At 46.9% G+C, this 15,413-nt stretch overlaps 1 protein-coding gene across 5 annotated transcripts in view; it reads right to left on the bottom strand.

Annotated features, from left to right (window-relative positions):
* zmp:0000000660 (arf-GAP with Rho-GAP domain, ANK repeat and PH domain-containing protein 2) overlaps positions 1–15,413 on the bottom strand; it is a 494,698-nt gene that overhangs the window by 242,942 nt on the left and 236,343 nt on the right. For all 5 annotated transcript variants that reach the window (XM_038791442.1, XM_038791438.1, XM_038791439.1 and 2 more), the window contains exons 9-10: positions 7,058–7,245; positions 2,263–2,369 (exon numbers count right to left, since the gene is read on the bottom strand). In XM_038791442.1, the coding sequence (XP_038647370.1) occupies positions 2,263–2,369; positions 7,058–7,245 (295 nt within the window). The remainder of the gene's footprint in view (positions 1–2,262; positions 2,370–7,057; positions 7,246–15,413) is intronic.

Raw genomic sequence — 15,413 nt, 5'->3', positions numbered from 1 at the left:
AAATAATGAAAACAACATTGATTCCTTACCTTGGATGAATGAATCTCCTTCACACAAAAAGGTTCGCTGTGACAAGAAGTTCACATCGACACACATTTTTAGGCCGCTGACCAGCAGCAGCATCCAGTTGGCCGCTAGGAGTTTGTGGATTGGACTTCATTTAAAGTTGACAGGCAAGCTGAGGGGCAGCCAGGTGCCCAATATGCTGCTTGCTGAACTGAAGCCTTTCGATCAGGTCAATGCAACCACAAGCAAGATAGGTTAGAAGGCTATGGGGGTGGATGAGTGGGGTCTCTGGACCAGCAGGAGCCCAGAAGATAATTAAACATTTACCTTTAGTCCATGACCCATAGAGGTTCTGACCCAAAATGACAGTCAAGATCCCATTTGTGTCCTCAGACCCTGGGTCCCACAGTAAAATGGATCAGAGGTGATGACGAGGTATGAATGTTTCCATAATTAACTCTTAATGTCCTCAAGACAACTCGGGATGGATGATAAATGTTCCTTTGCCATCACAATCCACATCCCAAGGGCAAACATTTAACCAGCGTGGCATTCTTTTAAAAAAGACACAGGTAGCAATATACCAGTTCTATATTTCTGAGATTACACAAATGTATCTGTTGATGTGGAATTTACATCAAGGAATTCAGTTCTTTTAGCTGCACATTGGAAATAGTAATAAAAGCCTGCAGTAAGAGAATTTCATTCTTACTGCATTCAATATAGAGCCCAATAGAATTGTTGCAACTTTGTTCACAACTTCCAAGGATAGTTGTTGTGAAGGAAACACATTACCATCATCAACTGGGCATGTTAGTATGTTGATGAAGCATTCCAACACTTCCCAAACTCTGCTCATTTTTAAAAATTAATTTTATTCCAATGGTCTGTGGTTGAGATTGTGATATTCTGCAGGTAATACATATTACTGATCACCTCCTGCTCCTTTTCTGAAAATCAGGAGTTTCTGTGTTACCTGTAAAGAATAGGGAGTGTATTGTCTAACAGATCTGTATTTTTGACAAATGCAGAAGTGTTCAATAGAATGAAATAGGATTCTACATTCGATTTTGAGGAGGAAAGATAGTACACACACTTGTTTAAAAAAACAACTTGTTTCAGCGACAGCACAGTCAATTTTCTTAACCAATCCCCTTGCTGCACGAGGCAAATCACTGAAAAAAACCTTCAACAATGCTGCAAGAACAGTTGGTTTTATGCAGCTTTCAAAATCAGACTTTGCTGCTGCACCCACAAGGGTAAAGCAGTAGATTTTTCACAATGTCCAGTTCTGGAAGTTATGGACAAGCAAATTTTTTATATACAGATGTTGAATTTCACTACTTCAGGTTCTTGTCCATATTAGCCATAGTTTTTCTTTCCTGAAATACTTACATTGCTTCAACAGTTTTTGCTGTTACTGTAATTTAATAGCTACTTCTACCTCAGTATTAATGCAAAATGCAGCAAAAAATCCAGATAAAGAAACAGATTGTATGTTTTCAGCTGTGTGAAATTGTGCTGGTAACAATCATTTATGATATTAATCAATTAAAATGCACAATGCAGTAGCAAGGGATCCAACAAATTTTAATGAAATTGAACTGCGTGTTTAGGAGATACGTTTTATTAACTTATATATATGTTGGGATAAAACCATTATTTCATCAAGAAAGATTTTGCAACAGAACCCTAGTTTTCATTTGAGCCCCAATCACTGCCAGATCAAATTGTGTTCGTAGCTAGTGTAAGCCTACTTGTGACACTAATAAAGATTATTATTATAAAGTTTTCTCTCAGAATTGGATCAAACTCTCGGCTGACACTTCACTGTCAGAGGTGCTGATTTTCAAGTGATAATGCACAAAATTCCACAGCACTCTGCAAAGCGGTACAGGCAACTTCTCCGTTGACAGCAGCCAACATTTATCCCTCAACCAACAATGCTAGACCAGAATATCTGATCGGTTACCTCGAAGATGTTTGCAGGACCTTGCTGGCTATCACATTCCCTACATTACCACAGTAATTACACTTTGACTGTGAAATATTTTGGGGTGCCTTGTGGCCAAGCAAAACCTTGTATAAATGCAAATTCTTTATTTTCTCTCCGTTATGCACAAGGGGTCTTGATGCCAATCTCCAAAGAAGAATATGTCTGCTCATTGGGAAAGACTCTGAACAATAATTTCATTTGACAACATAACAGAGGGGGAAACTCAATGTCATGAACTGTGCAGCTCCAAAAGATTTTACCTGAAGTTTCGAAATGGAGTAGATAATTCAAAACCTTTACGATCAACATCTTTGACTGTTGCCACACTTGTGTCAATCGTTGTAATTCCAATTCCACCTTTAAAATCCTTTAAAATAAAACACAGTTAATTATTTCCTTTCAAATGTAATTTGACAGCTTTCAAACAGTTGCATATATTACAATGCACTCCAGTTTTCTCAAACCTAAATTCAGCATTTAATTAGATGATTCCTTTGATTTTTGTATGAGCTACATTGAGACCTAACAGTCAACTTGTGAACATTAGTGGATAGGCTTCTTCCAGAGTGAGACACACAGGTCGGGATTTTCCATGCCTGGTCGGAGCGGACCTGTTCAGTGGCGAGATTGGAAAATTTTGCGAGAAGGCCCGAGATGCATTTCCCAGTGACGTAAATCCAGGACACCATTGTCTCTTTCCAGTCTTTTAAAAAAATTTTTAGATTACCCAATTATTTTTTTCTATTAAGGAGCAATTTAGCGTGGCCAATCCACCTACTCTGCACATTTTGGGTTGTGGGGGCGAAACCCACGCAGACACGGGGAGAATGTGCAAACTCCACACGGACAGTGACCCAGAGCCGGGATCGAACCTGGGACCTCAGCGCCGTGAGGCGGTTGTGCTAACCACTAGGCCACCGTGCTGCCCTTCTTTCCACAGTCAATGGCTAACCACATTTCACAGTTAAGTCACAAACTTAATTCAATTGCATCTAATTACTGGGGCCACACAGAGGGATCATCCCCCGATGTCAAACTTAAATTTAGCATTGCCACGATGTCAGAACCCGGTGATTTACAACTTGTTTTAAAAGGCATCAACTGCCGATCTGAACTTCCAGGGGACACAGAGGTGAATAAACACAACGTAGCACAGCATTCATCAGGATCCCAATGCAAGGAAGTGGCTCTGTGGATTCAGGGGGCAATCACAGACAAGTCTGCACAACGGCATCTTTGGGACTGGCTTGTAGGGCGGGGACAAGGGCTAAAGTGCTGGAGAGAAGGAAACCTCGGATCAAAGACAACACTGCAAAGGGAACTGGTCACACACATATGCCACCTTCTGCAAGATTTGACACCACAGAGACTCTGAGTGCATCCACTGTCAGTGGCAGTAAAAGTGACCACTGCACTCAATTGCTATGGCAGTGTCTTCTTCCGGGGCTCCTCCTGGGATCTGTCCAGGATTTTGCAATCCTCCACTCATAAATGTATCGAGAAGGTCACAGATGCCATTTTTGACAACTTTGACAGAGATATGAGACAGGAAGCAAGAGCACTTTGCTGCAATTTCCAGATTCCAACAGGTGCAGGCATCATCGACTGAACTCACGTGGCTCTTAAATCTCTCTAGCAAGGGGCAGCATGGTGGCGCAGTGGGTTAGCCCTGCTGCCTCACGACACCGAGGTCCCAGGTTCGAATCCCGGCTCTGGGTCACTGTCCGTGTGGAGTTTGCACATTTTCCCTGTGTTTGCGTGGGTTTCGTCCCCACAACCCAAAGATGTGCAAGGTAGGTGGATTGAACACGCTAAATCGTCCCTTAAATGGAAAAAATGAATTGGGTACTCTAAATTTATTTTTAAAAATCTCTCTAGCAACAAGTAGTCCAGTCTGGGAACTACGAAAGCTTCACTCTCTCACTGTTCAGATAGTCTGTGACATTCCCCGAAGCATCCTAGACTAGTACGTCCTCAGAAGGTCTCAAATTCCTGACACCTTGTAAGGGGTTGGTTTAGCACACTGGGCTAAATAGCTAGCTTGTAAAGCAGACCAAGGCAGCAGCACGGGTTCAATTCTCATACCAGCCTCTCCGAACAGGCGCTGGAATGTGGCGAGTAGTAGGGCCTTTTCATTACTTGTGACAATAAGCGGTTTTCATTTTTAATTTCTTCCAGGGACAACACAGGCTGCAGGGTTTGCTCCTAAGGGACAAGGGCCATCCACAAAGAATGTGGCAGATGATACCCAAGCAGGGCAGCCTCAGAGTCCTGCTGAGAGAAGGTACACCAAGACCCACACGGCAACCTGGAGCTTGGTGGAGCACATCATCGGGATCCCCAAAATGAGGTTCCGATGCCTATACATCTGGTACAGCACTCCAGTACACCTTGAGAGGGTGTCACACATATCACAGCTTGCTGCGGGCTACACAACCTGGTAATGCAAAGGGGGAATGGACCTGGATAATAGAGGGAATGGAAGAGACGTACGTCTCCTCCGATGAAGAGGAAATTGAATGGGATGAGGATGCTGAGGTTCTGGAATGCAAACAATAAGTCACTGCATTGGCCAGGTGAGGCAGGCCTGCTTGTGAGGCCTTCATAGTCACAAGATTCTGGGATAATGATGATGATGTGCAGTCAGGCCACTCCAGAGATCTTCACATTGAACCGGGGTTTGTCTGACACCTGTCTGGCTGAGGACAGCACACACATATTCTGTATAGAAGATCGTTTCATGGAGACACTGCTGAGATACAGTGAGCACATGGGCTTCACTTGAATCTTGGGCAGGCGTCGTCGTCTATTCCCTTCAGCACCATACCTTCACCTGTCAGGAATTCTGCCGAGATTGGGAGGGGGGGTGGTGGTGGCACACTGGTGCAGTTGTTAGTACAGCCTCATGGTGCTGAGGTCCCAATCTAGGTCTAGGTCACTGTCCATGTGGGGTTTGCACATTCTCCCCGTGTTTGCATGGTTTTCACCCCCTCAGCCCAAATATGTGCAAGCTAGGTGTATTGCCCCTTAATTGGAAAAAAATTATTGGGTACTCTAAATTAAAAAAAAAAGAAGAACATCATAGGAACTAGAATCAGTATAGACATAGCTAAGAAATAATGAAGGACAGAAAACATTGCTGAGAATAGCTTATAGGCTACTCAACAGTAATTAGTGTTGGACAGATTATAAATTAATATGCAAGACAAGTATGTCACAAAGGTATTGCAATAACCAATTTAATCTTCGTGTAGATTGGGTAAACCAATTTGACAGAAGTAGCTTGGAAAGCAAGTTCATGGAATGCATGCAAGACAATTATCTGGGACATTATCTTGAGGAGCCAACCAGTGATCAGGCTATTTTAGATCTAAGATTATGCAATGAAACAGGATTCAGTAGTAATCTTACAGTAAATGACCCACATGGTAAGAACCATCACCATCTGACAGAACAGAGCGATGGTGTTAAATCTGAAAATTGTGTCTTCCACTTAAGCAAAACCAATAACACAGATAAGAGGTGAGTTGGCTAAGATAGATTGAGAAATCAGAGAAAAGAACTGACAATAAATAAGAAACTGTAAATATTTTAAACAAATCATTTATTTTAGAAACAGCTTACGCGGAACAGAATCAACGTCTTTACTGTATGCAAGTAATTCAGTTCAAAGGCATTGGCACCTTTTGTTGCTCATTCTTCACTTCACTAAATCAATGTGGTGTCAAAAAGTAGCAAAAACTATGTTTAATTTTTTAACTCTTAACCTATGGTTGAGTGTAAACAACTAGAAAAGATATTTCAAAAGCATGGCTATCTTTAGCCTTTCACACTCAGATCACCTGCGACTTGGTCCAACAAGATGCTGGAGATCTTGCAATCAACTGGCTAATAATGATAAATTCACTACAAATTGAGCAAGTAATTGTTATGTTAGTTTTGGACAAGGTACCCAAAAAACCCCAGGGGAACATGCTAACCATGTTTCCATTTAGAATCCAGTGACCATTAGAGTGGAAGTGCCTTCAAGTACAATTGTATGTCCCCTGGGTTAATCACCTCAAAATTATCAGGCACAAGTGCATGTATCTAGAACACAACCTTCCCAAATCATAGAGTGGAAGCTACTTGCCACCATTTTGCTTCCAAGGACTGGATCCACCGGTCACGTTGTGCTGAAAAGCATCGCGCACAAGTTGCGACCGGTAGATGCCAGGAGATCCCACTTCCGGGATCTACCCATCCCAACATGCCTCGCAATATCGAACACGAGCTTGTGAGATGTCACGATGAGAACCCCGTCCATTGCAGGCTGGATCACGTTCTCGTAAATCTACAGCTAGTCTCATTCTATGCGTTCCCGATGTTTCCGAGATCGAACCAAGGCATAGGATCAAACTTCCATTCAGTAGTGGTCTCCAGAGACTAGGGATCAGTCAGAATGCCACTCATGGGGGCCCCCTGAGGGATTGGAGGCCCCGATATGCATGCTCTCTTGGCAGGGTGGCACAATGGCACTGCCAGCCTGGCAAGGTGCCCAGGTGGCACTGTCAGCTGGCAGGGGCACTGCTAGGATGCTAAGCTGGCATTTTGTGAGCGGTGATGATCGGGCGGGATGTGCCCCTGCGCGGGTGTGAGATGATGCCGGGGAGGGGGAGGCTCAGGGACCCCCCTTATAGTGAATTGTGGCTTGGAGGAGGGTTCACATCTGGGCCTCAAGAGATCGGGGCGTCATTTATCTCTCACTGCACTGAGGAGTTCCAGCGAGCAGAGGTCTTCAGTGGAGAGAACAAGGTTAAGTGCGACCTAGTCGGGCAATTCCCACTGAGGCCTCTGATCTACGCGGATGGCTGTTAGATAGCGGAATGTTTCTCAGCACTCTGATGCCGGTAAACACCCGGCTAATCTCACGCTATGGGACTCTGTCCCCATTCAGGTAGCTCGTGCCCGAAGTAAGTAAACTATTATGGATAATGGAATGGATGGGTTGACTGATGCAATGAATTATAGTAATTGAATTATAGTAACTGGAATAACAAAAATGTTTTGTCTTACCTGTTCACTTTTGTAAAGCCATATGTTGCTGCCTCTCAATACAACAAAAATTCGAGCTTTGTAACCCCTCAGCTCAAGGTGACCAAATTTATCAGATGTAACAGCGCATCGAGTATTCAACTGTGAAAGGTTGTTAGGCTGTAATTTTAATGCACTGAGAAGTGTGTCAATCCAGTCATCTCTATCATCTGTCAAAGAAAGTCACAGGAACTCAGTTGGACTTTATTCAATCACAATATTCTAAAGTTTCTTTTTTGGAATGGATCTATAAACAAGATTTCTATTGAAAAAAAATGGGTGGAGGTGGCAACAGGAGTTAAGAACCAAATGTTCAGTTCCAAGCACAGACCTTTACAAATCGGGACAAAGACCACTGGCAGTTACTGCTAGAATATGCTGATCGCCTGAGGATGTTTCAATAATGCTGTGATGTTAATAATGCTGTGATGTTAATACAAGAACAAGCTATACTCCTGAAATTAATAATTTTGAAACGTTTGTGTGTGAGCATTTCAGCAAGGATCACCACAGTACAGTTAGAAACTGAGGCAGGGGGTCTGCATTAAATCTCATACCTCCTCCCTGAAACACTTATCTTGTGCTTTTCTTTCCAAATATTCTGTAAAGTTTCAAAGTTATTAAGGCGACCAATCCCCATTTGGGGGCCCTTACTGCCTCATTAATACTCAGAATAGCAAATGCAAATCTGTTGCATTCGCCACCCACCCCTTACCGCCCCAGCCTCCACCTCCCACACGAATCAAGAGCTCCGGCACTGAGTCAAGCTGACATTTAACTGGATTGAGTCAACATGGAAGGTGACAAACGAGATGCAAATTATTTTCTTTGTTCACCCTCAAACGTGCCACTCCCCTTAACTTAATTTTGGATTCTGTTCGTTCTATGTATCATTTCCTGACCATCTTGCTCCAGGGAGGAAAAGAAAAACTCTGAATAATCACTGATTGATTTTATTGGGGTGGTGAAATGCTAACTGGGTGACGTGTGCACCACTAATAAAACAGTCAACATCAGGGACAACCCCAACCCTAAACCAACCTCCCCCCACTCCCACCATCACTCCTTTCCTCACTCCATCTTTCCAGTTCATGGTCCACCGGCAATGAAGCACTGCATCAACACGGGTGAAATGTCTGAACAAAACAAGCTAGGCTGGGTAGGCTTAGTGGTTATTAGTCTCATGCAACAAATTTACATTTCTCTGCTTAAAAGTAAATAAGTGGGGGGAGATAAACCAAGAGCATAAGTGTCAAATGTAATGTTAAAGCTAACATGCAATTAAAAATGTTGTTATGCATCATGCTGCTCAATTAAGGTCAAGAGCTCAAGATGTACCACTGAGGGAATTCTGTACTAAACCAAGACATTATAATTCAGTGAATACTGCAAATATGGTGACTTAACAAGCAAGGTGACTTTAGTATCATGTAACACTGCAGCTTGTTCTGATGTCAAGACGTGAATGTTCGGCGATATATTTAAAGTTTAAACTAGATCGCAAGCTCACTATGTATTCTCCGTTGCCAGATATAGCCAGCTCTACTGTACAGATTGGAGCTACCAAATGTTATTTATTGCAAACATGTATGTTATACTGTGGTTTATTTGCTGACGTTCAAATTGCAATCTACCATAAGATCCCTCACAGCAGAGATCTATTTGCGTAATAAATTAAACCAACAATGGCAGAGAGATGGTATTGTAGCTGGCTAATGGAATTCTGGCATTCAGCTCCACAGAATGGTTGGATATGGATACATTAGATACAGGTGGAAAGTGTCAATCTCAGTGCAAAAACCAATGTGACTGACCCAGCAGTTCAATCCAGACTGCAATGTTTAGCCACTTTGAGGCACAAAAAAGTGTCTGATTTGCCCGCCTCGGGATCATCTGAGCAAGGGTTTTTTTTTTAATGAAAGGGTTGCTGCATTTAAATGGCTCCACAGCACTTGGTCGCATTTCAGGCAGGAGGCAGCAAGGAACATGCTCCTCGATTCACGGAGAAGGCTCTCACCCATATGCCACGGAGGAGTGACGGGCAACAATATACGCTTAGACTGGTAGGAGACCGTCCAACAAGACGTTTGCAGCACTGGCCAGTGTCAGCAGCCTGAACAAGAGGATGGGGATGCAGTGTCACAAGAAGGTGAGGGACTTACTTTGTACTGCTAGGGTAAGTGCTCCCGGTCTCCACTCTGCATTACATCTTGCCGTCAGTCCTCGGAATGTCACCTCGATCCCACAAGCTTCCACCTCACAAGGCCACTGCATCCGACCTCCCACAAGCTTCTCACGCCCTCCCTCCCAGGCAGCCTCTTTGGAACCCCTCCCTGCTCACGCAGTGTCCACACATGCCAGGTAGCATAGAAATCTTTTTTTTATTCGTTCATGGGACGTGGGCAGTGCAGGCTGGCCCAGCATTTATTGCCCATCCCTAATTGCCCTCGAGGGGAAAATTAAGAGTCAACCACGGTGCTGTGGGTCTGGAGTCACAAGTAGGCCAGACCAGGTAAGGGCGGCAGATGAAATGAAATGAAATGAAAATCGCTTATTGTCACGAGTAGGCTTCAATGAAGTTACTGTGAAAAGCCCCTAGTCGCCACATTCCGGCGCCTGTTCGGGGAGGCTGGTACGGGAATCGAACCGTGCTGCTGGCCTGCTTGGTCTGCTGTAAAAGCCAGCGATTTAGCCCAGTGAGCTAAACCAGCCCCTTTCCTTCCCCAAAGGATATTAGTAAACCAGTTGGGTTTTTATGAAAATTGGCAATGGTTTCACAGTCATCTTGAGACTTTTAATTCCAGATTTGTTTATCAAATTCAAATTTCACCATCTACAATGGTGCCATTTGAACCTGGGAGCCCAGATCATGACTCTGGGTCTCTGGTTTATAGTCCGGTGACAATACCAGTATGCCACTGCCTCCCCAGGCGGCCAGCTCACATCATCCCCATTTGTGTTCCTGCAGGATAAGCTTGCCCACAAAAGCCACAAGAGGGAGCAGATGGGTAGTGGGATGCCCGAGCTGAAGGTCCTGCACCCTTTCAAGGACAGAGCCATGATGATTGCAGGGGAGGAGTTGGAGCGGGCCTGTGCTGAGAGGAAGGTGGGTCTGTGAAAGAAAAGTGAGGAGCCACTGCACATTCATCTAGATAACAATATTAAAGTGTGTTCAGTGTACCCAGGCCATTGCCCAGGTCACATACTAATACTATGTCACTTTCCTTGCAGGAACATCACCTGATCAGCCTGGCCCATCCACCAGCAATGTTCCTCCACCCATCCTCGATACAACCTCAGAGGAGGTCAACAAAGAGCTGTCACGATAACCATCCTCACCATCCACCAGCGTAGAGACATTCACCTCACTCAGTGGGCGACCTTTGCAGGCTGGCTTCTGGATCACTATCTGGTGATCACCACACTGCATCTGATGCACATCAGGTGGAGGCAGGAACGTCCCATGCATCAGACAGTCAGTGATCTACTGGATCACAGGACTCAGCTATGCCCCAGCCAGCTGCCATTCCTAAGGACACGTTCGTCCCTCAGCTCCTTGAGATGTAATTGCAGTGCCAGGAATACCAGGAGGGGGTGTCAGTGGCACTCCTGTGACTGCAAGGCCGAATGGACGAGTCCCAAAGCCTTCAGTCGCAGGAGATGGTGTAGGCAATGTGTGGCACCCAGGCCAACACTGCAAGGGTGGTGTCTGCAGTGGAAAGTCGAGCCTCGAGGTCAGATCCGTGGCAGGAGAACTCATGGCTCAGTCCCTAAGGAGCATTGCTGATGGTTTCAATTGCATGTTGCAGAGAATGGTTGGCATCCAGGACTAACAGCGTCAGATAACACAGAGGCTTCTGGAACTCATCCAGCTGACCTTCCATCCCATAGAGTAGCCCAGGGGCCCATGAGCACCCAGAGGGAGGAGGACCCAGAGGAGCACAGCCCAGGGCCTTCCATCCAAGAGACCCTGGGAGTGACCAGCCAATCTAAATTCCCCCCCTTCATGAGACCAGCTCAACCCAGGCACAGCGGACAGAACAGGATGACGCTACTACACCACTGTCACTCGGAAGTAGGCTGGGGCCCTCTAAGACTCAACCCTTCAGAGGACATCCGCCAAGCACAGACAACAGGATGTGGAAGGCAGCAGGTCCCCTCCACCTCTGATGTACATTCTGGGAACATATCCTGGGAGATATAGTGGAAGGGTACACAAGGCTAAAGATTTGCAGGGGCACAGCATGAACACGGGCGAAGTTAAGCACCAACAGTTGGGATACAATATCACTTGCCACACTTTGACAAGTAACTACATTAAACATTATTGTTGCTCACCACCCCGTGGCATAGTGTTTCTCCCTATTGGGACACAGTTGTTCTCATTGGGCCTCAATGTCTGCCAGACCATTCGGCCCCTCTCATAGTGAATGTTTCCTTCACAGTGACAGGACTCAGGCATGATTCAGTGAAACCTAGACCCTTGCCCATAATCCCAATCTAGAGCAAAGGGACAAAGGAATGTAGGGCTGAACCTCACTCAGACTTGAGCCGGGGCGTCAGCGTGTTGGTTGCAGACAGACAGGAGTCAGGCATAAGCAGAAGTTGAATAGCATCAAGAACTATTCCTCACTGTGAGTCATCATCACTCTCATTCATTGACCAGGCAGCCAGCACTCAAGAACTCCCTTGTAGCGAAATCCCCTGGTTGCAGAGGTGTCACAACATCCTGGGAGGATCATACTGATGGACAGCAAGCCATCTCCTCCACGAAGGAGGGGATGAGGGCATCTCTAATCCTCCCACACATGTGCACAATCCCCCCCATAGAACATAGAACAGTACAGCACAGAACAGGCCCTTCGGCCCTCAATGTTGTGCCGAGCCATGATCACCCCACTCAAACCCACGTATCCACCCTATACCCGTAACCCAACTTTTTAGGACACTACGGGCAATTTAGCATGGCCAATCCACCTAACCCGCACATCTTTGGACTGTGGGAGGAAACCGGAGCACCCGGAGGAAACCCACGCACACAGGGGGAGGACGTGCAGACTCCACACAGACAGTGACCCAGCCAGGAATAGAACCTGGGACCCTGGAGCTGTGAAGCATTGATGCTAACCACCATGCTACCCTGCTGCCCTTGATTAAAGTGTCATTTATACAGTGCAAACAGAGGAAAACAGTAGGCGTAGGGCATCAAGACCCACTTAATGCTCCTCAAAATACCCTTCTTTACATCCACTAATATTAGATACAGGTCAGCATTAATGACACCTTGCACAAAGTGTTAGGTCTCTGGCTCTCCTGTGCCATCTTGTTTCCCTCTGGTTCTGTCGGAGACTTTGGCACACTCCTATTTCTCCCTTAGGGTAACTAGTAATCTCCGTGATAGCGGAAATGAGCAGTTTAAAATCAGTCCCATACTTCATCTGGTTCATTCCCACTGGTAATTCCCATCTGGCCTCCATCTTCAGGTTCCTCAACAGGCTCTTCTTCAGCATCCTGAGGCATGTCCTCCTCATCCAAGGACACATGTTGCTCCTTAAGGTAATCCTCAGGAAATTCCTTGCCTCATTGCAGATGCAGATTGTGGAGGGCATAGCAGACCACAGCAACGTGGGAGACCGTGAGCCCCACCAGACCGGTCAAGGTAACGGAAGCACGTCTTAAAGATACCGATGCACCACTCTATTACAGATTGTGTCTCACTGTGTACCCTGTTGTACCTGGTCTCCGCAGCGGTCTGTGTCCTCTGCACGGACGCCATCAGCCACAACCTGAGGAGATAGCCCTTGTCCCCGTGATGCCATCCCTGTAGCCTGATATGTCTTTTAAAGATTCCAGGGTTCTGCGCCTCCGTCCCTCTCTCTCTCTCTCACGCGGTCCCTCTCTCTCTCTCACTCAGGCTCTCTCTCTCTCTCACTCGGGCTCTCTCTCTCTCTCACTCGGGCTCTCTCTCACTCGGGCTCTCTTTCTCTCGCTCACTCGGGCTCTCTCTCTCACTCAGGCTCTCTCTCTCACTCGGGCTCTGTCTCTCACTCAGTCCCTCTCTCTCTAGGGGCTGGTTTAGCTCACAAGGCTAAATCGCTGGCTTTGCAAGCAGGCCAGCAGCACGGTTCGATTCCCGTACCAGCCTCCCCGGACAGGCGCCGGAATGTGGCGACTAGGGGCTTTTCACAGTAACTTCATTGAAGCCTACTCGTGACAATAAGCGATTTTCATTTCATTTTTTAATTTCTCTCTCACTCGGTCCCTCTCTCTCTCTCACTCGGTCTCTCTCTCACTCGGTCTCTTTCTCTCACTCAGACCCTCTCTCTCTCTCACTCAGTCCCTCTCTCTCTCTCACTCAGTCCCTCTCTCTCTCACTCGGACCGAGTGAGAGAGAGTGAGAGAGACCGAGTAAGAGAGAGTGAGAGAGACCGAGTGAGAGAGAGAGAGGGACCGAGTGAGATAGAGAGGGACTGAGTGAGAGAGAGAGAGGGTCTGAGTGAGAGAAATAGTCCGAGTGAGAGAGAGAGAGAGAGAGAGAGACCGAGTGAGAGAGAGAGAGAGAGAGAGAGAGAGACCGAGTAAGAGCGAAAGACCGAGTGAGTGAATGAAATGAAAAATGAAAATTGCTTATTGTCACGAGTAGGCTTCAATGAAGTTACTGTGAAAAGCCCCTAGTCGCCACATTCCGGCGCCTGTCCGGGGAGGCTGGTACGGGAATCGAACCGTGCTGCTGGCCTGCTTGGTCTGCTTTAAAAGCCAGCGATTTAGCCCAGTGAGCTAAACCAGAGAGAGACCGAGTGAGAGACAGAGACCGAGTGTGAGAGAGAGAGAGAGGGACTGAGTGAGAGAGAGAGACCGAGTGAGAGAGAGAGACCGAGTGAGAGAGAGACCGAGTGAGAGAGAGAGACCGAGTGAGAGAGAGAGAGGGACTGAGTGAGAGAGAGAGAGAGGGGGACTGAGTGAGAGAGAGAGAGACCGAGTGAGAGAGAGAGAGACCGAGTGAGAGAGAGAGACCGAGTGAGAGAGAGAGAGACCGAGTGAGAGAGAGAGAGACCGAGTGAGAGAGAGAGACCGAGTGAGAGAGAGAGACCGAGTGAGAGAGAGAGAGACCGAGTGAGAGAGAGGGACTGAGTGAGAGAGAGACCGAGTGAGAGAGAGAGAGAGAGAGTGAGAGAGAGAGAGAGACCGAGTGAGAGAGAGAGACCGAGTGAGAGAGAGAGAGACCGAGTGAGAGAGAGAGAGACCGAGTGAGAGAGAGACCGAGTGAGAGAGAGAGAGACCGAGTGAGAGAGAGAGAGACCGAGTGAGAGAGAGAGAGGACCGAGTGAGAGAGAGACCGAGTGAGAGAGAGAGACCGAGTGAGAGAGAGAGAGAGGGACTGAGTGAGAGAGAGAGAGAGGGATTGAGTGAGAGAGAGAGAGAGACCGAGTGAGAGAGAGAGAGACCGAGTGAGAGAGAGAGAGAGACCGAGTGAGAGAGAGAGACCGAGTGAGAGAGAGAGAGACCGAGTGAGAGAGAGAGAGACCGAGTGAGAGAGAGACCGAGTGAGAGAGAGAGAGACCGAGTGAGAGGGAGAGAGACCGAGTGAGAGAGAGAGAGACCGAGTGAGAGAGAGACCGAGTGAGAGAGAGAGACCGAGTGAGAGAGAGAGAGAGGGACTGAGTGAGAGAGAGAGAGAGAGGGGATTGAGTGAGAGAGTGAGAGAGAGAGACCGAGTGAGAGAGAGAGACCGAGTGAGAGAGAGAGAGAGCGAGTGAGAGAGAGACAGAGCGAGTGAGAGAGAGAGACAGAGCGAGTGAGAGAGAGAGACAGAGCGAGTGAGAGAGAGACAGAGCGAGTGAGAGAGAGAGACTGAGTGAGAGAGAGAGACCGTGTGAGAGACAGGGACTGAGTGAGAGAGAGGGACTGAGTGAGAGAGAGAGACCGAGTGAGAGAGAGAGAGACCGAGTGAGAGAGAGAGAGACCGAGTGAGAGAGAGACCGAGTGAGAGAGAGAGACCGAGTGAGAGAGGACTGAGTGAGAGAGAGAGAGACCGAGTGAGAGAAGAGAACCGATGAGAGGAGACCGAGGGAGAGAGAGACCGAGTGAGAAAGAGAGAGAGAGGGACTGAGTGAGAGAGAGAGAGAGAGAGACCGAGTGAGAGCGACCGAGTGAGAAAGAGAGAGAGAGGGACTGAGTGAGAGAGGGAGACCAAGAGAGAGAGAGACCGAGTGAGAGAGAGAGAGAGAGAGAGAGCCGAGTAGATAGAGAGAGAGAGAGGGGCCGAGTGAGAGACAGACCGAGTAGAGAGAGAAGAAGACCCGAGTGAGAGGAGACCGATGAGAGAGAGACCGAGAGA

Source organism: Scyliorhinus canicula, chromosome 3 (genome assembly GCF_902713615.1).
Source record: "Scyliorhinus canicula chromosome 3, sScyCan1.1, whole genome shotgun sequence".
Classification (NCBI taxonomy): domain Eukaryota; kingdom Metazoa; phylum Chordata; class Chondrichthyes; order Carcharhiniformes; family Scyliorhinidae; genus Scyliorhinus; species Scyliorhinus canicula.
Note: the sequence above shows the minus strand (reverse complement) of the source record. Positions and strands in the feature narration are given on the sequence as shown.